The following is a 24,960-nucleotide window of genomic DNA, read 5'->3' on the forward strand; positions in this document are numbered from 1 at the left end:
ACACACAAAGACATGAAGAATCAATGCTGTACTCCCAGTGACAATAACCCACTCTCCACCTCCAAAACCTCATGCAACTTTTGGTTGCTCTAGGAAAAAGTCCATTTTTAACATGAGATTCGCTTGGAAGTCTGAGTAACTTTGCAATGAGTTTTCTCTAGACACTTAATTTTCAATATACAATATATATACTCCATTGAACAAGCATCAGTCTGGTTTGTTTGTAAGTATGCTGCATTAACCTTGCTTTAATGAACTTCTATTTTTAGGAGGAAATTATTATGACAAGAACTACGTAATTGTCAATCATCCCCTGGAGAGTGAATTCTCACAGAAATGGGACATTGAAATATTGTGAATAAAACCAGTACAAAGATCCTGGAAATATAGCCCTAAGTGTGTTATGAACACTGTGTTTGAGAGAAGGAACTACTGAAGTCACATGCCACTGGAATGTTACTCAGCAAGTCCATTCTACGTCTTCCTGTTAGACACTGACTCCCAAACAACTGAATTTTGCACATTGGCGAGGCGAGGTTAATGTAATGTTTTTTCCCTAATATTCACACATGACTCCCTGTTGAGGTCTTCCTCTTCTTAAGGCACTATTTAAGCTTACGTTCCTTTAACTTTCACTAGTCCTGTTATATCTTTGCCTTCACTTAAAGATTGATACAGTAGCAAAAACTTGGCAGTTTATTTCTAAATAGCCTTTCCTGTGTGACCTGTTAAGGTATAATATGAACTAGACTTTCCTGTCTCCTCAAAAGTTAAAGGAGATGTTCTGGTGATTTTGGATCACCTGTGTAAAATTAAGCCCTTATCTTATGTAGGCCAGGTGCCAGCCCATGAGTCAGGGTAGAAAGTAGAGAGTCGTACATGCAAATATAGACTGGATCAGGCTAGAAGACCTTGCTGAGTATACAGGTTAAATTAATGCAATACATTTTGGTCTTAAAACTATTCAATAGCACCTTTACAAAACAAATCTATCTTGTATGTATGTGTGCTAATTAATACCTTGTGCTGCGGGAAGGTTAAAGAAGCAACCTGATGCATGCTAACATCAGCACTGTGTCCCTCAGCTGAAGCAATTGCTCATTCTTTAGGAAAAGACCTGAAGATGCTGGTGACTTCCAGAAGCACAACCTTCAGTGAAATCTCAATGCTATGCAACGTTTTTTTCAATTAATAAAGAACATGTTTGCATTTCTGAGGGAAAAAAGTGTTAACTTTTTATGTGAGGCAGATTGTATTAAAAGGGGTCCATGGTTTTCGGTTTATTCTTTCGCCCACTGGAGAAAAGTGTTTAAAATTTCCATTATGAAGTTCCCCCAGAATGCAGTTCAATATGTAATTCTTTTTAAATGAGGAATCATCTCTGGCTCCTGTGGTTTTTGTATTGATTAAACTCTGAAAGGAGGAGTACAGATTAGCTAAACCAAAACATGAAGGATTGTATTGTTTCCTATAGCTATTTTATGTTAATATCTCACTCTAAAGCCAAAAAGTCAATTTTTTCCCACAGAAAAGTGAAACAGGTGTAAGATTATTTTTGTATGAGGGGGAATTCTAGAGTGATATATTTTGAATACCTATACCTACTTGCACTTATTTACTTTTACATTCTAGAAGCCAAAATCAAATACAGATCTGTAAGTGACTGTATATATTTTCTCATTGAAGCACTTGTGTAGATTTTTCTATGAAAGACTGTCAATATAACACAAGTTTTAAATATGATTTGTGCTTTCGAGTTGTAATATAATCCCTTTTCCCTCAAAACAATGAGTAGATCACAGCTGGTGTATCAGTGTTATATAGTAAAGTAAAGCATGTATATTTTAATTGTAAAAACTTCTGGAGGATTCTTTAGCCTGTAGTATCTTGTACTGTGTAAATGCAATAATTTTTGTGTTTAGCTAAAACGGTAAGGCACAAAAATCACTGAGGAGTGATTTCCTTCCTCAAAACACCAGTTTATAGCATTTAAACAAATGGCATATCTACACTGACTGACACCTTTCTCTCTCACTGGATTAAAAATCTGCATAGGAACAGTTATTACAACAGGATGTGAAATATCTGCATATTTACCCTCAATTCTGTGAAGCCATTTCAGAGTAACCGCATATAGGAGATAAATACTCAAGTGCTGCTGGTTATTCAGAGTTAGGGAGATAGCACACTGGAAGATATGCCTTTATGGTCACTAAAATTAATGGCAGTTCTTGAACGAATAGGAGTGTCTAGCTAAATTGCATCAGAGAGATTACCTTTTCTAATGCTGTTTCAATGCTTCACTTAGCCCTGAAATTCAGTCACTCCTTCAGTGGAAGATTTTTTTTTTGTTCGCACGTGATGATAGGTCTTAAGTAACTGTAATATTTCCTACAAAGTCCTGGTGTGGTACCTTTTTTACAAAAGGTGGGGATGGGGTAGCATTGAGGTAACCAGTTCTCTCCCAGGGCTGTGGAGAAAAGGCACAAATTTTTTTTAACCTGTTGCCCCAGGGCCAGACAACAAAACTCTAGACAGAGTTGTGTCTCAGGTGAGGGACACCGAACAGCATGAATGTTTTTGTACTTACCTCTGCCTTTTTGCTGGCAGGCTTACTTCCTAGCTGATGATGGGCAGAGCTGTGAAAAACAGGTTAGCCGGCCTTACCACAAGTCATTTACTCAGACTAGTCCTGTCGCCCCACCTTAGTTGTTTGCAGCAGGTACCCATTTTGTGGGGGAAAACCCAAGCAAAGACAACTGTAGACTTGAAATGGGAGTTAGTCACATTATTTGCCACGGGGTAGTTCATCTTATTGTAACAACTGTGGCTTTGTTTGCAGTCCTCCTTCAGGTTCTAGGTGTAACTAATGGCCATACTTGAAATTCTTCTACTATGCAGTGAAATAAAAGGCAGGTAGATATTTCTTCATGCTTAGGCATATTTTAAAAATGTGTCAGAGGCCACAATGTTTGCTCCATGTTGGATGTTAAAATTAGGGGAAAAAAACACCCCATGCATCAGCTGAGATTTCAGCCAAGAAGTAGCTTTTATACCAGTGCTATACACATTCCCTTACTAGTGTTGAAAGAGGTCGAGACCAAGCAGGCTCAGCAAAAAAACACTGGCTGTCCTTTTCTGGATACACCATGGTGTGCACTGATTGGCGGAGCAAAAATAAGATGAGTATTTGGGAACCAAGGATGATAAACCCAGTGAGCTTCTGCTGAGGCCCACAGGGAGACTAATTTTCAGCATGGGTAAATGTCTCACTAGGTCATAGAATTTAACTACAGCACAAAGCCAAGGAAAGTCACCATGGTTGAGATTAAACAAGGAGTGACACATTGTTTACTAAGTAACTGTCAATCTAATTAGGTGAATGCGGAACCTGTGAGACATGCAACACAATTTTACTAGATGCTTGTTGCAGTGGACCTGTTTCTTACTGAATGACTCCTGTAGTAGATCCAGCCCTCCCAGCTACATTAGGCATTTAGAACCTACCAACCCTTGGTCCCTCACCTTGCAGGCATCTAAATTTTCACCACTGTGCATGTGCAAAGCCACTTAAGAGGAACAACTTCAGTGGGAGACACTGAAGGTCAGAGTACACTAGACAGACACACTGGTTTGGGGACTTGAAGCCAGGTCTCCCCCCATCTTTAGTGTTCTAATCACTGAGCTATTGTGTGGAAGTCAGGGGACAGCAGCACCACCTAGGTTGCTTTGAGGGGTGGAGATTAAACCACACCTCAGTCTTTCTTAGGCAGCCTTGCTGGCTTGTGTAAATCCTACTCCTGGTGTTGGAATGCATAACGTTAGGTGCCTAAGTCCCTCTGTGCACATCTCACCCTTAGTGCAAAAAGGCAATAGTAAAGGGAGGCACAATTTTCCAGAGGCATTAAATACAGGGAGTTGAACTCCGCTCTTAACGCAGGGGACAGCTAAAGCAAGAATCATGGTGATAGGAAGTGTGCTAAACTGCAGGGACTCTTACCAAACAAACTGTCACAAAGGAATTACTCTCTTTATATTAAAATAGTTCTTTTGGTTTTAGCAGGAGTGAGACAGACCTACTCCTTGCAAGAGAGCACATATTTAGGCCTTTACAAAGGCCTTTTAAAGAATTTTAAAAGTGAAATTTGCTAAATGTAGGCTTTACGGCTCAGTCTGCACTTGCTGTGACGTTATTACAACTTTTGACCAATTCTTCTCCTTTCCTGTTACACTTAAACTGTGTCCCACTGCCTAAATTATCCTCATTTTACATTTAAGATTTCAAGCCACCTTACCTTTTGGATTTAGATTTCCCTAAGGCATGCAGAAGACAGTGACTGTGAAGCCTCTTTAAAAAAGAAATACAGCACTAGATTGTACCAGTTGCCATTTTTTACTTTGCTGTCAATACAAGGCGGCAGCTTCACAGAAGAGGAGGAATCAGATGGTCCTTTGTCAGTGCATACTCCAGAGATGAAATGTTAGGCTCCAGGAACATGGCTGATTTTTGAAAGACTCAGATTACCTCAATGAGACATTCAGCCCAGAGTGATAACACAAGGTTTTCTTTCTCTGCATCTGATTTAAGGCTCAGTTCCTTAATAGCGACAGTAGCACTTCTCCAGATTTGCTTCAATGCATCCATGTGAGATAAAGGAAAACGTAATCCATGAGTCTAAAAAGGAAATTCACACACACCCCCCCAAAAAAAAAAAAAAAAAAAAATCAGACAAGGGTAAAATTAAGGCCTAATTGAAACAACATGCAGATATTTTAGAAAGTCTCTCCCACAACACCATATGTATTTTTACACGTTGCACTAGAGAGTTATTCCATCATGACCTGCACTGATGTGATGCAAGCGTGAACACCAACAGTGCAGAGCATCCACAGTAGGTATCCTGTTCCGGGAACATGAAGCATCTGGATTATTGTCCCCTGTACATAGCTCCCTGCTGAAAGGAGCATAGTGGCTCTGGGGGGTGTCACATACATTTACCTCATTCATATTTTTGGGCTGCACCACTGCCTATTTTAAAGACCACATGTAGGTAGCATGTGGTAGCCACAACCAGTGCTCACAGAGATGTCATGGGCCTGAGGGTTTTTCCATTGACCGCATCCTCCCTTAGGCTGAGTGCATAGGGAGAGAGAGAGCTTCACTTTCATTCTTGTCATTTGTTTCTTGGTGTTTTTTCCTCTTTTCTCTGGGCAATCCAGCATTTGCCCCTCCAGTGGAGCTCTCAAGGGATGTTTCAGCCATCGGAAGGCATGGGTTGGGGACTCCATACCATGGTGCTACTTAATATGGAGGGCTTTGCTGTGACCCTGTTCTACTCTAAGTCCTCACTGCAGCAAGGTCAGGCGCATTGTGGGATTTCTGCCAGGCCTTGCCTTAGACCCACACGATGATTAGACTTGCCTACATGAAGTCTAATCCTAAAGCCAGTGCAGGATATCTGTGTGCCAGGGAAGAAATTGTGAGCATAGACACACGGTTTGCTACAAATACAGGCGATAGCAGTCAAGCACACCAAATTTCTCTAGTATAAACAAGGCCTGTGTTATTACATTAAAAAATGCCAATCAAAGTGAGACTATTTGAGGTGGCAGAGCAACATTTAAGTTGTACAAGAGTTATGAGGGCATATGTAAAGCCTGGTTCCAATTACCAAAGCAAAAAACAAGTGCTAGACAAATAGCCTACAATATCTTTTGCCTCTAAATATTTTGTACAGCATAGCTGTTTTTGAAGAATCCTGCACTCTCAACTCTTTCAGGTCAAAGCTTTAGTTGGTTCAGATTTATGTTAATCAGACATTCGGACACATCCCAGAGGCATTGACACTCTGCTCAGTAAAATATACATGATCACAGATGAAGCGAAGGCCAGTCACACTGTTGAAGTCATCAACATTGTCCTGAGCAAGAAAGGGAGGATCCCTTCAGGCATCGTGATAAAAGCACCAATCACAGGCTCTCTAAAGGAAGAGTCTTCATGAAGTTTAGATTTAACAAAAAAAACAAAAAAAAAAACACACCTCTGTTGGCCCATAACTTAATTATTGCATGAGGTTTAAAAATCACACAGAATGTGAAGTGCAGGGGTCAGACTGAGCGAACACACTGTCTGGTCTCCACAGAATGTAAGAGGTTATTTGAATAAAAAACAAACCTGACTAGCTCTGTTGCCCAGAGTAAACCCTTTTGAACAGCACTGCCAGAATCTGCAAACGGACAGAGAGAAACAAAAACCTGTGGGTGGAACACTGCTGTTTAACTCAGTAAGGTGTTGACTGTGGAACCTAATAGTGAACATTTGCAATGTCACCAATGTTAAAACAAGTATCAGGACGTAGCCGCGTTAGTCCATATCCACAAAATCAACAAGGAGTTTAGTGTTACCTTAAAGACTAACAGATTTATTTGGGCATATCCACGAAAGCTTATCCCCAAATAAATCTGTTAGTCTGTAAGATGCCACCAGACTCCTCATAGTTTTAGTGTTAAAACAAACAGCAGTGAAATAGCTAGCAGAAACATCCAGCTATTCTGGCTGGTTTAGAATTGGGTGCAGTGTGCCCTCACTTGGCTTCTGCCCCTTCGCCTCACGTCCGACTCGTCTTGACAGAGACAGCAGCAGAGCACATAGAAAGGGGAGTGAGAAAAGCAATGAGTTTCTACTAATCTTCCAGCACATTTTGACTAAAAATCAGTCTACATGAAGCCTAAATTGGGGAAACAACAATTTAAACATGAGAAGCTGTAGAGATTCCTTTCTCTTTGTTGCAGGGATACAGTCCACTCTGTTATACATTTAGGGCTGGTTATGGGGCACTCTAAGCACTGATGGGCACATCTAAGAATAAACAACAAACCTCAGATATCCCTTCTTCACTAGTGTCATCATCTTCATTCCCCATCATGTGCCTCTCTCTCCTGTTCTTTAAAGAGTGATAGACATAAACCATCTCTTTGCGAAGCTCCTCCTAAAAGACAGCAGGAGGAAAACCATTATCACACGAGACAGGGTAAGTTAATTGCTTTGATCACATTGAATTACCTCCTTACTTAAGCAGCTCATTGTAAGACTAACCCAGGAACTCTTTACTACCCACCCTAGTCCAGGTGCCACCTGCTTTAAGTGGAGACAAGGCTGCAGAATGCTAGTCTTGAAGTGACTTTCAGAGACTTCTATTTTTCAGCCTATAATGCTGACCAGATGTGTATGGGGGCAGGCACCTAGTCTCCCCTGGACCATGTGAGGCAGAAAGAACCATGGGTAGATACAGCCTTCATAACTAAAGGCATCAATAGGTTAAGACTATAGAATGGAACTTAAGTTATTGTATTTACAACGTGGACTTTCCCTCAGGGTACACATCCTGCAGGGCCTTCATAAAGGACTAGATGGCTTGTTAGGATATGTATCTTGTCTACGTCACAGGCCCAAAGGGGGCCTAGGCCAGCAGTGATCTGAATTTGTTACTATCACACAAATTCCAAGGGGCAATTGTCTGTCTGCCAATTGCAAGTAGTAGTTTCTGTGACAGAGGGTCAGCTGCCCTCTGACTCCTAAGGGTAAACCCTCCAATCCAAGCAAGCTCATACTACCTGTTGTGCCTGTGCTGTAGACAGAAGACTAGTTTCTACGACTGTCAGTCTAGATCCTTTCTCCACTAACCCCCTTCCCCTCCGAAAAAACCTCTGCCAGCAGGCCTTGGTTCACATTGTGTCAAGAGTACTCATCAGAGATCACCATGTTACCATCTCCTCCATGGAACAACTCAGTACCCACAGCCAGCATGGGAGGTCCAAGGGTAAGAGAGACACAGAGGGTTACTTACAATCATAAAGCAGGCCTTGGCTGCTGCACTGAAGTCAACAGAGCTGCACCCTCTGGCACAAGATCTTAAACAAATAACATGACCTAGCTGTTACACAGTGCTTTTCATAGGTGGATCTCACAGCTCTTTACAAAGGTGGTAAGGATCATTCTCTCCATTTCAGATAGGGGGAAACTGAAGCACAAAGAGGTGAAGTGACTTTAAATCCTATTTAATGTCCTATCTTGAAAAGAATGTGTTTCAAAAGCAAATCCTTTGCCAGAGAGCAGCAAGAGCTATCTGAGTATATGATACCAGGCTTTTTCTGGATCTAAGGCCATCAGCCAATTCTTGGTGAAAGCTCTGTGTATGATACACAAAATCCCAGAGTAATTCTACTTTGTAAAACTTCAGAATGAAAACAATACATTGTAGAATAAAATTGTATTACATCACTGAAATCTCATGACAAATCCTAATCAGATGCTGAGCAACTAAACAAACACTCCTACAAATAGTCCAGGACAGCACAACAAAGCAGCAGAAATATCTATGGAGGCAGTTTCATTGTACTTACAGAATTGTCTTGATCAGGTTCCACAGTAATTATGGCATGATCTTTAAACCGCAATCTGATTTTGCTGTCTAATTTTGGTAATTTTCCACCTAAGAGAAAAACATACTGTCCTTCAGAAAGGAAGGAAACCAAACCAATCTTTGCTGAGAATTTTGTTAAGCTTTGGTACGCTACAGGAAGAAAAAAGTCTCGGCATGAATAGCTCTACTTTTGACTTCTGCTTATTCTCAGATACATGGAGGAAAGAGTATTCTTTCAGATTCTGAGGCATTTACACTCAGATTCATCAGATGCAAATAGCTATGAGAGCAAGTTGGCATATTAGCAACAACCTCCACCAGTTAAAACAATATGCACTCAGAATAAATACGTAATTCTAAAAATCAAACACAACATTAAACATTTGCTTCACTCATTTTAAAGAGAAAAGTATTCAGTTCAAAATTCACTCGTATGTAAACGATCTACTATTATCACTTTGCCCCAATCAGCACCTTTAATGCATGGATCTCAAAGCAGTTCAACAACAGACATTAGTTAAGCCTCACAGCATCTCTCCTTACAGGAAGGTTAGGTATTTGCCCCATTTTACAGAAGGCTACACTGAAACTGGAGCACAAATAAAATGACCTGCCAGGATTCACACACACAGTCAGTAGCAGAGCAAGGGGTAGGAAGGACTGGTAGAATCTCTGTGATCTAATCACTTGACAGCACTTGCTGCAAAGCTTCAGAAATTTCCTCCAGTACCAAGTCAGGTGCCATGGTTAGGCAGCTGATGTGCTGTCATCAGAGCTCATTACACTAATTATAACCATCTCATTGCTACCTTGTGCTCCCATCTGTCTTCTGTATCCACCCGTTGTCTCTTGCCTTACATACAAGGACTGCATTTGGTGTGCACACAAAGTGTTTAACAGGATGGGGAGTTGCTCGCATACGGAGTCCTCTAATGCTATCACAATACAGATAGTAATCATAATCCCCCACCAAGGGAATCAAGAGTAAACTTAAATGCCACCTGGAGCCAAGGGATCAGAGCTGTTTCCCAAGAAAGGTGGTAATCGGTTCATGATGAAATCCTTCTTCATGTCAGAGGATCTCAGTTCTTTGGTGTTTTCCAGCCGGTCTGCAAGACTTCTCAGAAAGCTGCTTAATCTCCTTGTTGAGTCAGCTATATCCACCTGCTGAACACACACAGCCTCTCACACATGTGCCCAAGTTAATCATCAGAGACAATCCTAATTCACTGGAGAAGGGATGGGTCAAAATCCTCAAAGCATTACAGATGCTGGGAACCATGCTACTGTGTGGAGTCTGTGAAGTTGCATGAGGAGAGTGCTCACATTTGGGGCTGTCAGTATCCCTTTGAACTGTTTTTTCTCCATGAAAAAATGAAAAAAAAAGTCAATGGCAAAGCATTCTCCAGTCAACCCACCAGTACTCCAGCTCCCCAAGAAGAGTAAGGGAAGTCAACTAGAGAGCAACTCCCATTGATGCAGCACAGTTAGGACACCGGGATAAATCAAGTTATTCACATAGATGGAGTAGCGTAACAAGTCAACTTGCCCTGGTAGTGAAAACAAGTCTTAGCATCACTAAGAATTCTGCCAGAAGGAAGTGGCACCTGAGAGGGACCCAAAAACAACACCACGACTGAGAGGAAAGCGTTGGAACTTGGGAGCACATTGGATATGTAGAGAGGGCAGTTCAACAACCTGGACATGGCTTGTGGGAGGCCTACTCCTTGGGCTTGAAAATGGAGGTGAACTGCAAACCTCAAAGGAGGTGGTTTTGGTACTATGTGATGGGGCCAACATGTCAATAGGGCTATCTGGGAATCACAGAATATCAAGGTTGGAAGGAACCTCAGGAGGGCATCTAGTCCAACCCCCTGCTCAAAGCAGGACCAACCCCCAGAGAGATTTTTGTCCCAAATCTGTAAATGATCCCCCCAAGGATTAAACTCACAACCCCAGGTTTAGCAGGCCAATGCTCAAACCACTGAGCTATCCCCTCCCTCCAAGAGAGCTGCCTTCTCCTGAATCTTTCTTTAACATACAGAAATTCATGCTACATTTCCCCTCACAATCTCATCTCTTTACCATCAGTAGTTGCCTTGGTATACTTGTCCGTAGATCCACATTTTCCTTCGCTGTATCAAACACAAGCCCAGGAATCGCATCTAACAAGAAATCTCCCCAAGAACTGCAGGATAGAGGGAAACAAAAACAACTGAAATGGTGACACTGAAATAAGGCTCAAAGAGACTATCTAAGCTGCTTCTCGTCTGCACAGAGTGGAAGCTATGTATAGCTAACTTGGATAAAGCAAGATTCTCTTTATTAGCATTGGTCACAGTTTGTTAATGTTGAGTTTAGATTTGCACTTAAAGCTAAGGATTCTTAGTTATGTCTGAAAAATACAGGGTATCCTTCCCAACTTTACCGCACTTACTCTTTGGGTATGGAGACTTTACGAATAAATCTACAAATCCATTACTGTATGAGTTAAAATTAAATTGAAAACTTTAAGGAACTGAGCACAATGTCAGACCTTTGATTCCAGTGGTCATAACAAAATAATGCAGATTAGCTTTCCAAAAAATTACTGAACCATTATGCAGTGGCTACATTTGAAAATTTTGTTTTAGGATTAATGGTAATTTTTTGCCATTATTTCCCAAGATGAAAGTTTTTGCTTCAGAGGCTGATGAATAATCATCTTCAGAAAATTCCACAATTCGTTCACAATGGCTGCCATCTCCCACTGCACTCTATGAGAGCCAAACTCTCCTCTTCCCCCCCACCCCACCTTCTCCCCCTGCTGGGCCAGGAGCAGAGCCGAGGCTGGGAGTGGAGGTCAGGAGCAGGGGATGGCGGCTGAGGCATGGCTGGGAGCAGCGACGTGGCCAGGGGCTAAAGCGGAGCTGAGGCTGGGTGGCGCTCCCTCCCTGCCCCCTTAGAGGGGCTGGCTGGGGCCCCAGCACCACCACCCAGATGTTCCTCTGTGCCCACCTTGGGGGGTGCACCCCACAGTCTGGAGACCACTACTCTAGGCACTGTAATACAAGTGATACATGAATAATAACGCCACCACCTCCGATTCAGAAAAGTTTACCATCTTTTTCTCCCTTTTGTACATACTCAGCAGAAACTTCTTGGACTTCAGCAGCTAAAATCTCCTCAGATTCTGTCTTCATAGAGCACACTCCCTCCCCTCACAGCTCCTAGTGTGACCTGGCTACACATGCATCATCCCCACAGAGCAACTAAGCATGTTTCAGCCCAAGTCTAAAGGGGCAAAGGCAGATTCTTCCTGTGATTGCTGCTCTGCAATACAGCCTGCCACCAAAACTGAGAACAAGCTCCTGTGCTTTCAGTGGTTCCCCACCTCCAGGCAGTGGGAAGGAAGCAGCAGTGTGATTCAAATGCAGAGGGGACAAGAGGTGGGCCTGGGAATTGAGAAGAAGAGGAAGAAAAACTGACTGGGAGTTTAGTTTGTGGAGGTGGAAGGGCAGAGACTGGCACTGGCTGAGCACAGACTGAGGCACAGGCACGAGTTAAGGTTGCACAAGAATCTCAATTCTGGCATTTCCTTTTGAGTGCTTAACTTTGCAACCTTAGGTTTTCTTATAACAGTTGTTTGTGTGTAATATATGTTTAGAGTGCACCACCACTCCAGCTGGCGGTGTATTTCGAATTCTGCATATCCACTTCTTGGGCATACATATTACTTGATGAATGCAGACACCCAGCCATATTAAACTGCCTACATAATAAACCCCCATCCTGCTGTTCCTCTGTGAAGTCAGTGGAACACAAGCTAAGACTGCAAGTAAACGTCACATTCATTCCATTGCCCTCAGTCACTCAGTCAAGGAAAACAACGCTTACAAGAAACACTGATCATGACGCCAAGGAAGAGCACAAAAGACGACTATGATGATTGTTGCATTGTAAAAGCACTTGGAAATTTTCCCCAAAACAAACAGCACGTACCACATGTTCCTGATATTTATAGTCAGTCTCATCACTGCGCTTTACCCCCCAGGCATGCAAAATACAAAGCAGCAGCTTTTCCTAAGATTGCTGCCCGTGCTGCCTGAGATTCTTAAGAGAATGTGAAGGAAGCTTCCATCTTGTTACCATTAGCCTGACAAGCATGGGTAAGTACTAGGTCATACTTTTCCTGTTAAAGGAACAGCATGCTTCTAGCCTCTTGCTCGTTCTCAGAACACTCTAGGGAACATGCTCCTTGATGGTACCGCTTCTCAAGTAACTCATTGAACTGGCATTGCCTTACACCATAGCTGATGGATTATGTTCACTCAACACCAACCTCTCAGGCCTTCAGCAATTATGTGACGGGGACCTGATGCAATCTAGTGTAAATCCTCCTCTTTCAATACTATTTGATAGATATAATAATAGTTGTAAGGATTGATTTGAGCAATTCCTCTTCTGATCATAAAAAATGATCACTGCAAGTGGATCCATAAAGCAGTGAACTTACTCAGCAAAATCTGCACCATGACAAGACAGCATGAGTTCTGCTAGGCCAAAAGCAGGTCAGGAAGTCTGGTTCTAATGTTGCCTCTCCATAATAAAAGCAGCAAACGCACTGTAAAGTAACTTTTGATACCAAAACTGAATCCCACCGTAAAGCAGTAAAGATTCAGCTACTGTATGGGAGAGACACGTCCTCTGCTCAAAGCCATTTCATCTCAACTTTTAGAACAGCAGTGCGCAACCTATGGCACGTGTGCCAAAGGCGGCACATGAGCTGATTTTCAGTGGCACTCACACTGCCTGGATCCTGGCCACCAGTCTGGGAGGCTCTGCATTTTAAATGAAGCTTCTTAAACATTTTGAAACCTTATTTACTTTACATACATCAATAGTTCAGTTATATATGATAGACTTATAGAAAGAGACCTTCTAAAAATGTTAAAATGTATTACTGGCACACGAAAGCTTAAATCAGAGTGAATAAATGAAGACTCGACACACCACTTCTGAAAGGTTGCTGACCCCTGCTTTAGAACATGAACTAGGTGGAGAAAATCTGAAAGCTGGTCATTTTACAGGGTCACCAGTGACTCAAGTAAGAAGTGTTACTCCAGGGTCCAGCAGGTTTTCCAGAAGCTATGAAACCTGGTATATTAGGAATGTGTTGCTTTGGAATATGGGCAGGATGAGACACCCCTACTGCTAGAAATCCTTCCCACATCTGATTCCTCACCCATACCATTGAATCAGAGGCCAGCAGTGGAGAAACAGGTTAGGTGGGAGCAGTGATCCCCCAGTGGGAAGAAGCACCAGCAGGGGGAAGGTGTAGGAAACAATGTTGAGGTGGAAGTTGATCTCTGGGGAAAGGCTGAAAGGCGTAGATGAAAAGCATGAGGATATTTTGATAAAGGGACAGTTTGAAGCCAAGAGAAGTTTGGGTACCTGGTGACGGCAGCATAGGAGAAAAAAAACTAACAACTCAGCCTTGATGTGCTTAATAGTCTCTGCGTTAAGAGATGTGCAATAACCTCTCCAGCTGGTGAGAGAATGTATGAAATGCAACACTGAATTTGTACTTGTCACCTAAAGTCCCCAGCTGGTAAGTAATAAGTAAGTAATTAAAAATGATTCTGTTAAAAGCAGCCTACTTGCTATGTTTTTAACTAATGATTTGCCTTCACAAACCTTTATTACTCCTACATGAATACTGGCTTAGATTTCATTACAGTGTTGCACTTCTATGGTATCATTCATCAGAAGATTTCATAGCACCTTACAAACAAACATTTCACAAAAGCCCTGCAAGGGAGGCAGGTAAAATATTATCCCCATATTACTGATGGGGAAACTGAGGCACAAAAGCTAGGGTATTTGCCCATGGTCACACAGCAAGTTCAGTGGCTGAATAAGGAACAGAATCCAAGAGACCCAACTACAAGGCCTTTGCTCTAGCCAACAGATAGCACTATTTCTCTGAAACACACACATTTTAGGTCACCATTAGCATTTATCCAAACTGTGTCCAAGGAAACCACGCTATGAAAATGATAAAGAATAATTACTTGTTTTGGTAGGTGCTGATGGTCACGTGAGTAGAATATGATCCCCCCAGAGGAGTGTCAGCTTGGTGGATAGTTCCTCTTGGAAAGTATAACAAATCTCCTGGCTAAAAGAAAATAGATGGAAAAAACAATTAAGTATTTGAGTCTCTTGGTAACTACTTTTCTGCAATGATAGCAAAATAAAGAAATTACTCCCTAGATAGCAGTGCTGACAGTTGAATATAAAATCACGCAATACAATAGACCCTCCTTTACATGCCACACAGCTAAGCTACAAAAGGGGACCTCTTAAGACTGGAGAGCCTAAGAGCTGAACTAAATTCTTCCTTATTATTTGTGAAGTCTAAGCAAATTAAAATTTACTAATATGCACATTAAACTAGGTACACACAAAATTAAGAAGTGACTGAGACTGGCCCATTGACAAAGTGAGACAGTGAAAGAGCGACAAACAAGTGAAATGCTATCTGGATCCAATCTAACACCCTCGAAAGGGGAAAAAAAAACTAGGAATGCTAATAAAACTCATCTATGCTAGGTACTAATGTATTTTTAAAAACAGTTTAACCAGTTCTAGTAACAGGTCTTACACAAAATGACCACTTGTCTTTCCTCCCCCTGCTCTCCCATCCTCCTGTCTTAACAACCCTTGCAAGAAAGGACTCTTCAAAAGTGATGCAATTTAGTGGAATGGCGATAACAGAAAATAAAGACGAGGGAGCACAGAACAGACAAAGGAACACTACTATAAAAAAAAATTTGCACCACTAAAAGAAACTCATCACAGAAAAATATTTCAGGCCCAGCACAGCTCTGCAAGAATATGCCACCACCAAATTACACGCTTCAGTTCCCAAGATCAAATGTTACGTAAGCACTGCCAAGAATTTGGTTAACTTTAAAATCAATTTCAGGAATAATTAGATATGTGACTGCTACTGCAAGTAAAGCTAAATGTACAGCTGAATACCTGGACAACACATTCCAAGAGAGAGTCATAAAATAACTATGGTAAAACACAAAATACATTTTAATCTTAAATTTCATTTAATTGCCAGGTTCAAACCACTCTTTAGGCAGATTAGTGGGCTTAAAAAAGATTTTAAGTGAACACTCTTCAAATGGCTTCTTCAAGTAGGTGAATTAAAGGTATCCTCCAATTACAGAATTTCACAGGATTTAGGAAGATCACTTACGTTTCTCCATTTATAAAGAGCGGTGGTTTGTCACAGGTAAACCACATGTGATTCACTTACCTTTTAAAAAGCTTCCCTCTGCCATTAATAAATTGTCTTGATTATCTATCACAACTAGAAAGGATTGACTTGTGGAGTCAACAACTTACGTTCCAGCTCACCTAGAGAGGAACACCTCTTACAAGGAGTCCATTTAAGGCCTGGGCTACACTAGCCAGGGGGGTTCGAACTAAGATACGCAATTTCGCAAAGTCGAAGTATCTTAGTTTGACTTACCTGGCCGTCCTCACAGCAGCGAGTGGACTGCCGCGGCTCCCCCGTCAACTCCGCTTACTCCGCCTGCCGAGGTGGAGTACGGGAGTCGATTAGCAGATCGATTTATCGTACCCAGATGAGACACGATAAATCAATCCCTGATACATCAAACACTACCCGCCGATCCGGCAGGTAGTATAGACATACCCTAACTCTCCAGAAGGGGTTAGCCCTGTTGGTAGCTCCCCGCAGGAGAGTTACAACAGAAGAGATTGTAACTGAATGCTAACATTGGTTTATTACTTCTTTAAAGAATGATTCATTATTAATAACTTTGAACTATCTTGCTTTTCTAAATCATGGGTTTCCTGAGGCATGGTATGAAACCTGATGTGACAAATTGCAGGGGTCATATCCATGACCTTACATTACAAGGAACAATGGCTAATCATTTGTCCTACCTGATCTACCTTTCTCTAGACTATCATTCTGATGATTAGGGAATAAAGTTACTAGATGCTCAACAATACATAAAAGAGGAACAGATCTGTTGGGCAGAAAGAAGTCAGTTTACAGAGTCACTCATCAGAGCTGACCTACACTTTAAGGGCCAAATTCTGCTTGCCTTATTCACTTGATAGACCCACTGACTTCAACAGACTACTTATATGAGTAAGGCAAAGCAGGATCTCGGTCCAAGTCTTTAAGGGAAAACTGGTTCATACATAAGTCCATTATCAACATTAAGTTGCTATAAATTAAGGACTGCAAAATAATGAGGACCATGGGTTCTCAATGTAGGAGGTCACTCCTCTGGACTCTCTTCACTTTGTCCACATCTTTCGTAAAGTGGCCAGTTTGAGGCGCCACACAAATACTCCAGTTGCAGTCTCACCAGTGCCAACTAGAGCAGAACAATTATCTCCCATGTCTTACACATGACACCCCTTTTGCAACTGCATCACACTGACGACTCTCATTCAATTTGTGATCCACTGTAGCCCACACACTCTTTTCTGCAATACTACCACCTTGCAGGCCATTCCCCATTTTGTAGTTGTACATTTGATTTTTCCTTCTTAAGTGTAGTACTTTGTACTTGTCTTTACTGAATTTCATCTTGTGAATTTCAGACCAATTCTCCAGTTTACCTATAGGATACCTGACTGCCCTATATGCCAGACTGTTTCAAGTGCTCTGAATGTCATTTTTATACATACAATGAAACCCCGCTATAATGCGACATTTGGGGCCCAAAAAACTTCCATCGCACTAAATGCGGGGTCGCGGCCCCTCGCCTGCCAGGGACAGAACTCCGGAGCTGAGGGCGCCAGTGCTCTCTGTCCCCGGCAGGTGCAGGGCCGTGGCTCCTCTTGAAGCCGGAGAGAAGCTACGGCCCACACCTGCCGGGGACAGAGAGCACCAGGGCCAGCAGCCTCGGAGTTCTCTGTCCCCGGCAGGTGCGGGGCTGCAGCTTCTCTCCCCTGCAACGGTGTTGGGGACCACTGGTACTGTACAGTACTGTGAAAACATTATCTAAGTTGTATCTGCCTTAAAGGGGATCCAACCTATGATCGCGTTATATGTGATTTCGTGTTACAGCGGGGCATGTTATTGCGAGGTTTGACTGTACATTCAGGGCATTCTTCTTAAACGATGTATCAGCAAATAAAGTTATTACACTATATATCTCACAGCTAAAGCCAAGAAAGCCATGTGCAGCGAATACCAGTACCTTTAATATGAATTCATGTGTTGGATTCCCAATATGATCCTCTGATTCAACATTATACTCTCGAGCTAAATGCACAGTAGGTTTGTAGAGACGCCAGTGTTTCTCTCCTTCCAGCTGAAGGATAAACACCTGCAAAGGGCCACAAGACAATATGTATCAAAAAGCCATGCTGCACCTCAAACCTCCAGCTGCTCAAATTTTGAACTCTGAAAATACCCAGGAGACCAAGTGAGGGAGATAGGTAGCAAAGACAAAAAAAAAAGTCAAAGCGATGGTCTTACTGGTGACACCCAGAGCTCTGTAAAAGTTCAAAAATAGTTCTCTGCCAGTCACATAAGAACACAGAGCATGTGAAATACCCAGTCGCATAACAGGTCCAAATGGGACACTGAATTCTATCAGAGGGCTTTGCAGACAGATGACAGGTATATTCTGCATGTGCTAGGTAGCTGAAGAGTATGTTTCTGTGTAGCTAAAATTCCTTAACAAACAAAACTGCTAGATGCATTTATCTGAAGTGAAATTAAAAATAAAATAAAAACAACCTCTAATTCATGATGAGACATTTATGCCTTTTATTTGTAATATTTCTAAAACCAGCTAGAAAATATTTGCTTTATTTTTAAAACATGATGGCAAAAAGAAGAGAGAGTTGGGAGCATAAGTCCCAAACTTCAGGTTTTGGTCTTTTAATAAAATGTAATAAATGTTTCCGTTATTTTTAAAAGTAAAATAAAGACACATCTAGATTTAAGTCTTTCCTTGGCAGCATTTACAAGCTAGTCATTGCAGTGCTGTGCTACTACACAAGTACCAGAGTGTGACCAGTCTATTTCTATTGTACGAGCTGAAGAAATTGCAAAGAAAAGAAGATGATTTCCATGTTTTTACAGTTTTAGTAATTGGAGGGTCTGACCCCAAGAAGTGCTAGGCACCTACAACTCCCCCTGAAGTCAGCAGGATCTCTCAGGATCGGGCCCTCGATGTGTTACTGGTAACAAAGGTAGGCTTGCAAGTTTTTTAATTGATTTTTTTGACCCGACCTTGTCACTTTTTAAAATCACCACCGCCACCGCTGTAACACTTCTACACTGAAAGATAAAGCCTGCTGGGAAGTTTGTCGGCAGCAAATGAAAAATCCCACACAACAGTTCTGGAAAGCACGTTTAACAGGATATTACCATCAATTACTCACCATCTTTTCTTTAAAATGAAAAAATCCTTGTAGGTTACTTTGACCAAATCTATACCTAGAGAGAGCATAAACCTGTTCCCACTAAATGGATCCATTTAATGACTTCCATAAAGTGAACACACTTCCTCCCTTGAAAAAGCTGCTTGTAAATTTACAGATTGCAAGCTTGTTCTCTCACCTCAACATCATCGTAGTGGGGAGGCAGACCCTGGGACCCTGGAGGAGTAATGTAAACATTGGAGCCAACCAAAGAGCCAAAGTAGCATTCCAGCTTCTCCTGGATCCTCCACAACTCATCCTTTAATGAAAGCAAGTGAAATTATCACAAATAAACATCGCGGCTAAAAGCAAGTGTGGCGTTTGTTATTTTAAGTTAACGTTTGATGTATTGCTCTAAGTATGGTATCAGTCCACACAGACTTCAGACACAGAGGAACTTAAGTGATAGGAGCTACCCTTATACAAGGAGGCAAAGAAATGCTATCAATGTATGTGCATTCAACTAACGCTCTAGACTGCAGTATCCACTCCATCTTCAAATCCCAAATATGACACTGCGCCCCAAGACTACAGTGAAATCAAAAATAGCCTAAGCAAGACATTACATTTGGGGCACAATTTTAAACAGGTACCTCCCAAGAGGCCAATACAAAATTAAACTGTACATTGGCATAATTGTGCCTAATACCCAGCCCAGCGTATCGACATTTCATCCCTTTGTAAACTGTATGTGGAACTATCCTCTCTTTCCCAGGGTCACTGACTAAGTCAGTGCACAATGAACACTAAATAGTAAGAAAGACAAGCAAAAAGGAGAGAGCAGAGTGAGCAGTTGCTAAAATGGACAGCATGCTACTAACTATGCTGTAATTCAATACTAGGGTGTTTTGTTTGTCAGAAGGTGGAGTGTTTTGGAAATATTTCACACCTTGCCTTGCCTCAAAAGAACCAGTATTAAAACCTGCACTTGCACACAGAAACTATAACAAGAAATGGTGGGTGGTGAACTTTAAGAAAATAAAGATGGGTAATAATTAAGTGTGTGTGTTTATCTTTCCCTAAATTATAATGATGGTAACAAAACAAGCTTTTAAGGAGGAGTTCTAATCTTTTTAGACCCTAGATCAGCTTTTAGATGTGCCTCTTGCTACAGCATGGAAGGATGATGCATAGAGCAAAGTATAAAACAGTGTTTTAATTCAGATAGTTCATTTATAAAGTAATTGGTGTTAGCCTGCTGGCCAGCAGCTCAAAATACATTGTGATATACTACGGTACACTGTGCATCCAGCCTGACTGAGGCAAATAAGACAGCAACTAGGTAAACATGAAGCATTTATAGTTTACAAAAACACATAATAAGCAGGACATGAGCCACAATCTATGGGCAACAGCAGATCTAACCTTAAATCTCTGAGGCTGGTGAAACTGTATCGTTGCTTTTTTCTGATCAAAGTCTCTCTTCAGCTGCATATAGTTCACTTTGCCATCTTTATTTAAAACCTTCTTTTTTCCATTCATGCATCTGCAGATATTAACATCTCTTCCATAGTATAAACCCTGGCTGGACAGCTCCTTCAAATCCATTAACTGGAAGAGAGACTGGTAGTACGCAGCCACTGAAGGGTCATCTCTCTGAATAAGCAGTGGCTTTTGTTCCCAATACTCCTTGAAGAATTTCTCTTGTTCGATGGGAAAGATCAAACTTTCAAAGACACTGTCTGGGCTGTCATAGTTCATAGGTGAAGAAGGGCAAGATGCTTCCACCTTTGCTCGTTTACATGGTACATGTACTTCCCTTCCTGTTTCAGTTTGTTTCCCTCCCTTCTTGGACATGTTCCTGTTCAAGTTAATAAAGAAAGTAAGGCAACTAAAAACAATACAGTAAATCAGCTACAGGGGTTACAGCCCCTCTCGCTTTAATACATGAGAATCTGGGGCAGGGGAACTGCATGAAGAGCTCCTTTCAGATTCTCCCTTCTCCTCCAAATCATTCCATAAGGACCAGGGAGAACATTTACATGCACCTCAGTTCCTCTCACGAACACTGAGCCATTCCGAGACCTCTGCAGGTAGCTGTTGCTCACTTAGGCCCCAATCCTGCAACTGGCTTCACATTTTGGGGGGAACTGGAGGGTTGATTTATGATTGTTGGCTGTCTGAGGCTGGCGATACTAGTGCCTCATTTATTTTTGATTACTGCCTTAAAGCTCACAGTTTTGCCCTTACAAAGAATGGTCACCACTTTTAATTTTTGTCAGCAGCACGGAAGTCACAGACTGACCTTGGCAACATGGCCAACACCTCCCATGGCTTCCAGTGGAGGTGAGGGAAATTAAGCCAGCCTGACCTCAGGGAGGATGGTGGCCTCTTAGCCACCATTGGAGAGCCAGAACATGGAGGTGCTGGAATGACACTGTCAAGGCAGTAGGGAAGATGACTCTGTTAGAAAACATGACAGGAAACTATGAAGAATCGGGGGTTCAGGAAAAGGCAGGGAGGATAATGCACACGCTGAGAAGGGTGCAGTACAATGTGATGGATAGGGGACTGTCAAGGAAAAGGGAAGGAAATGAGAAGGACAAGTGAGTGTAGGGAGTAGAAGATGGCGAGGGAACATGGAAGAAGATGTGAACGGGGTAACTGGCTGTCCTGTTTAGTCAGGGTGGGGAACAGAACAGGAGCACCCCAGGAGATAGAGTGTAAGCAGAGTAGCAAACTGGGAGGCATTTGTGTTTAAGGTTTCACTTTGAACCTGAGATCATCACGTAAGAATTTAGGATGAGCAGCTTCCCCCAAAGGTAAAATATTATGACTCAAAGGCAAGTAACACGCAATTATATTTTTTAAATCTTATGATTTGTGAATGCTAGGCATTGGCAATACTCAGTTTATACAAAAGAGAAAAAAATTACATTGGAAAGAATCAAAAAGGCATTAACCTTAACAAAGCATTAAAACTCTCAAAACACAGAAGGCCTTTCTGTTGCCACTACAGAATTATACACTGTAACCATATATATTGTAAGGCTGCACTTTGATCTTGTGCAAAACAGTCAAGCTTTTTGTGTTTATACCAGAGTAGATTTGATTTAAATCACTAGTCAGGAAGACTCAATTTAATCATGGATTTCTACATAAAAGTGCATTCTACATATTCTTCACAACTCGCAGGTTTCATTTTTAGAAGGTACACACTATACATTTTTAAACAGTGATTTATTTTGAAAACTTTTCAGATTCATTTTCTGATATAGCTGTAAAACTAATGATTGTTTGGGTATTTTATTTCCAAAGGTCATCGAAGCAGATATTTATGAAGTCATTGGGAGGTGAACTATCTCCAATTCAACAGGTTAATGGTTAATATTTTGAGGATTTTCTTGCTATACTATATTCGAAGCACATCACCAGACAGACATTTAAATTGTTTTATTTAACTAAAATAATGTTAAGTATTCTGGATTTTTTTTCAACAGCAAACATATAATATTTTAACAAAACAAGCATATGTCCCTTGCTTCTCACATTTATCTCCAAACTTCTTCTCCTCGTCCAGATCTATTCCAACCCCAACAATCTTCTATTCATTTAACTTTCTGAAACTTTGCACTTCTAGAGAGCGGTAAGGGATTGACTCTGTGTACATAAATTTGCAGAGAGACAACAGAGTTGAGGTCTGTTATTTCTCACCTCTGTATATTATTTATTTATTTAAAAACATTTTTGCTGTTAACAAGCATGTTACTTCTGGAGAGACAAATTCACAGTTTGAGAACTGCGAAACTAAGCATCTCTGATGGTATCTTATAGACTGAGCACTGAGTCCCATTGAGTAGATAAAAAGATTAACCTAAATAATCTATACAGAAGCCTGTGGAACCCCATAAAATTGGGTCCGTAATCCATGAACTATTGGAACTCATTTACAAAACTTTTCTTAAACATTACATGAATATATTGTCTCATACTATAGAATTAGAATTTATAATCCCTAGTCCATGATGAGATATAATGTATCTTTAGATAGGTTTTGTCCTCAAAAAGCATTTTCTCAAAAATATCTGATTTAAATCAAAAAAATCCAATTTTTTTTTTATTTTTTTTTTTAAATCATTGATTTTTATCCACCCTGGTTTATACTGTCACTAGGACCCTTTCATTACAGACTAGTAATTGTACAGCTGAAACTTGTTTATTTTTCTCTTCTAGGTAGACAAAAAGCTTGTGTGTCATTATGTAAAAACAAAGTCAATTCATCACATTGCCTCAACAGGTGGAAGTTTGCAGCAACACTTTCAAAAGGCTGAAAGGTAGCACACAGTGTACTGGGGAGAAGTAAAAATGCTGAAAATGTTAAAATCTACAACTGACTTTTTCTATACATCAATAACACAAATGTAAACGAGTTTATCTGTATGTTTAAGACCTATACCAATCACACCAACCTCTTGGCACATTTACCTGTTTTTAAATGTAAACTTTAAATGTAAACTAGGTCTGTCGATTAATAGCAGTTAACTCACGCGATTAACTAAAAAAAATTAACTGCAATTAAAAAAAGTAATTGATTAATTGCACTGTAATAAATTTCAGTTGGTATTCTATTGTTTAATATTTTTGGATGTTTTTCTACATTTTCAAATAATTTCAGTTACAACACAGAATACGAAGTGTACAATTCTCACTTTATATTATTTTTATTCCTATTTCTTTATCACTTTTACAGTGCATATATTTGTATTTTTCAATTCACCCCATACAAGTACTGTAGTGCAATCTCTTTATTGTGAAAGCGTAACTTACAAATGTAGATTTTTTTTACATAACTGCACTCAAAAACAAAACAATGTAAAACTTTAGAGCCTACAAGTCTACTTTGGTCTACTTCTTCTTGGCCCAATTGCTAAGACAAACAAGTTTGTTTACATTTACGGGAGATACTGCTGACTGCTTCGTATTTATAATGTCACCTAAAAGTGAAAACAGGCATTCGCATGGCACTTTTGTAGCCAGCACTGCAAGGTATTTATGTGCCAGATATGCTAAACATTCATATGCCCCTTCATGCTTCAGCCACCATTCCAGAGGACATGCTTCCATGCTGATGATGCTCGTTAAAAAAATAATGCATTATTTAAATTTGTGACTGAACTCCTTGGGGGAGAATTGTATGTCTTCTGTTCTGTTTTACCCACATTCTGCCATATATTTCATGTTATAGCAGTGCTGGATGATGTCCCAGCACGTTGTTCATTTTAAGAATACTTTCACTGCAGATTTGACAAAACGCAAAGAAGGTACCAATATGAGATTTCTAAGGATAGATAAAGCACTCAACCTAAGTTTTAAGAATCTGAAGTGCCTTCCAAAATCTGAGAGGAATGAGGTGTGGAGCATGCTTTCAGATGTCTTAAAAAAGCAACACTCCAATGTGGAAACTACAGAATCTGAACCACCAAAAAAGAAAATCAACCTTCTGCTGGTGGCATCTGGACTCAGATAATAAAACAATGAACAGTGCATCGGTCGGCTTGCTTTGATCGTTATCGACGCAGAACCATCATCAGCGAATGGAACGTATATCTTCTGAATGGTGTTGAAGCCTAATGAAAGGACATATGAATTTAGTACATCTGGCCGTACTATCTGCTGCGATGCCAGCTACAACCAGTGCCATGTGCATGCTTGTTTCTGAGATTGGGCTGAGTGGACTAGGGGACTGTAGGTTCTAAGTTTTACATTGTTTATTTGAATACAGGAGAATAAATCACTGACGCCAAAATAAGATCTGAGGCCAAAAGTTTCACCCAGAGTGCAGAAACTTAGGCTCATAAAACAAAGATTTGACAATTAAATAGAATGACCTGATATTACTCCTGGTGTATTCTGTGGTCAAAAAATTAAAATCTGCTGCACAATATTTAAAATTCTGCATATTTTGCAAAAACACTATATAATCATTACCAGTTTCAATTATTGGTGTAATTTCTTCAAATACCGTCATCGGTATGTCGGGTAACAATATAGGATACACAAAAAATTCCCCATGTGTAGAGAGTTAAAGAAACCTGTACAAGGATCCAGTTCCTGTTTCTCACCT

At 40.8% G+C, this 24,960-nt stretch overlaps 2 protein-coding genes across 4 annotated transcripts in view; one reads left to right on the plus strand and one right to left on the minus strand.

The window, feature by feature from the left end:
• Nucleotides 1–1,857, plus strand: part of CRYBG3 (crystallin beta-gamma domain containing 3) — a 135,904-nt gene extending 134,047 nt beyond the window's left edge. Inside the window, exon 22 of the mRNA XM_075072861.1 lies at nucleotides 270–1,857. Coding sequence (XP_074928962.1) covers nucleotides 270–358 — 89 coding nt within the window. The 3' untranslated portion in view covers nucleotides 359–1,857. The remainder of the gene's footprint in view (nucleotides 1–269) is intronic.
• Nucleotides 1,858–4,373: 2,516 nt separating this feature from the next.
• The window catches only part of RIOX2 (ribosomal oxygenase 2), a 38,253-nt gene continuing 17,666 nt past the window's right edge, over nucleotides 4,374–24,960 (minus strand). For 2 of the 3 annotated variants that reach the window (XM_032805056.2, XM_032805064.2), the window contains exons 2-10: nucleotides 20,262–20,697; nucleotides 19,036–19,155; nucleotides 17,663–17,791; nucleotides 14,477–14,580; nucleotides 10,509–10,611; nucleotides 9,425–9,590; nucleotides 8,404–8,492; nucleotides 6,879–6,989; nucleotides 4,374–4,675 (exon numbers count right to left, since the gene is read on the minus strand). In XM_032805056.2, the coding sequence (XP_032660947.1) occupies nucleotides 4,517–4,675; nucleotides 6,879–6,989; nucleotides 8,404–8,492; nucleotides 9,425–9,590; nucleotides 10,509–10,611; nucleotides 14,477–14,580; nucleotides 17,663–17,791; nucleotides 19,036–19,155; nucleotides 20,262–20,693 (1,413 nt within the window). In that variant the 5' untranslated portion in view covers nucleotides 20,694–20,697 and the 3' untranslated portion in view covers nucleotides 4,374–4,516. The remainder of the gene's footprint in view (nucleotides 4,676–6,878; nucleotides 6,990–8,403; nucleotides 8,493–9,424; nucleotides 9,591–10,508; nucleotides 10,612–14,476; nucleotides 14,581–17,662; nucleotides 17,792–19,035; nucleotides 19,156–20,261; nucleotides 20,698–24,960) is intronic. The other variant, XM_032805073.2, reaches the window with a different exon arrangement.

Source organism: Chelonoidis abingdonii, chromosome 1 (genome assembly GCF_003597395.2).
Source record: "Chelonoidis abingdonii isolate Lonesome George chromosome 1, CheloAbing_2.0, whole genome shotgun sequence".
NCBI lineage: Eukaryota > Metazoa > Chordata > Testudines > Testudinidae > Chelonoidis > Chelonoidis abingdonii.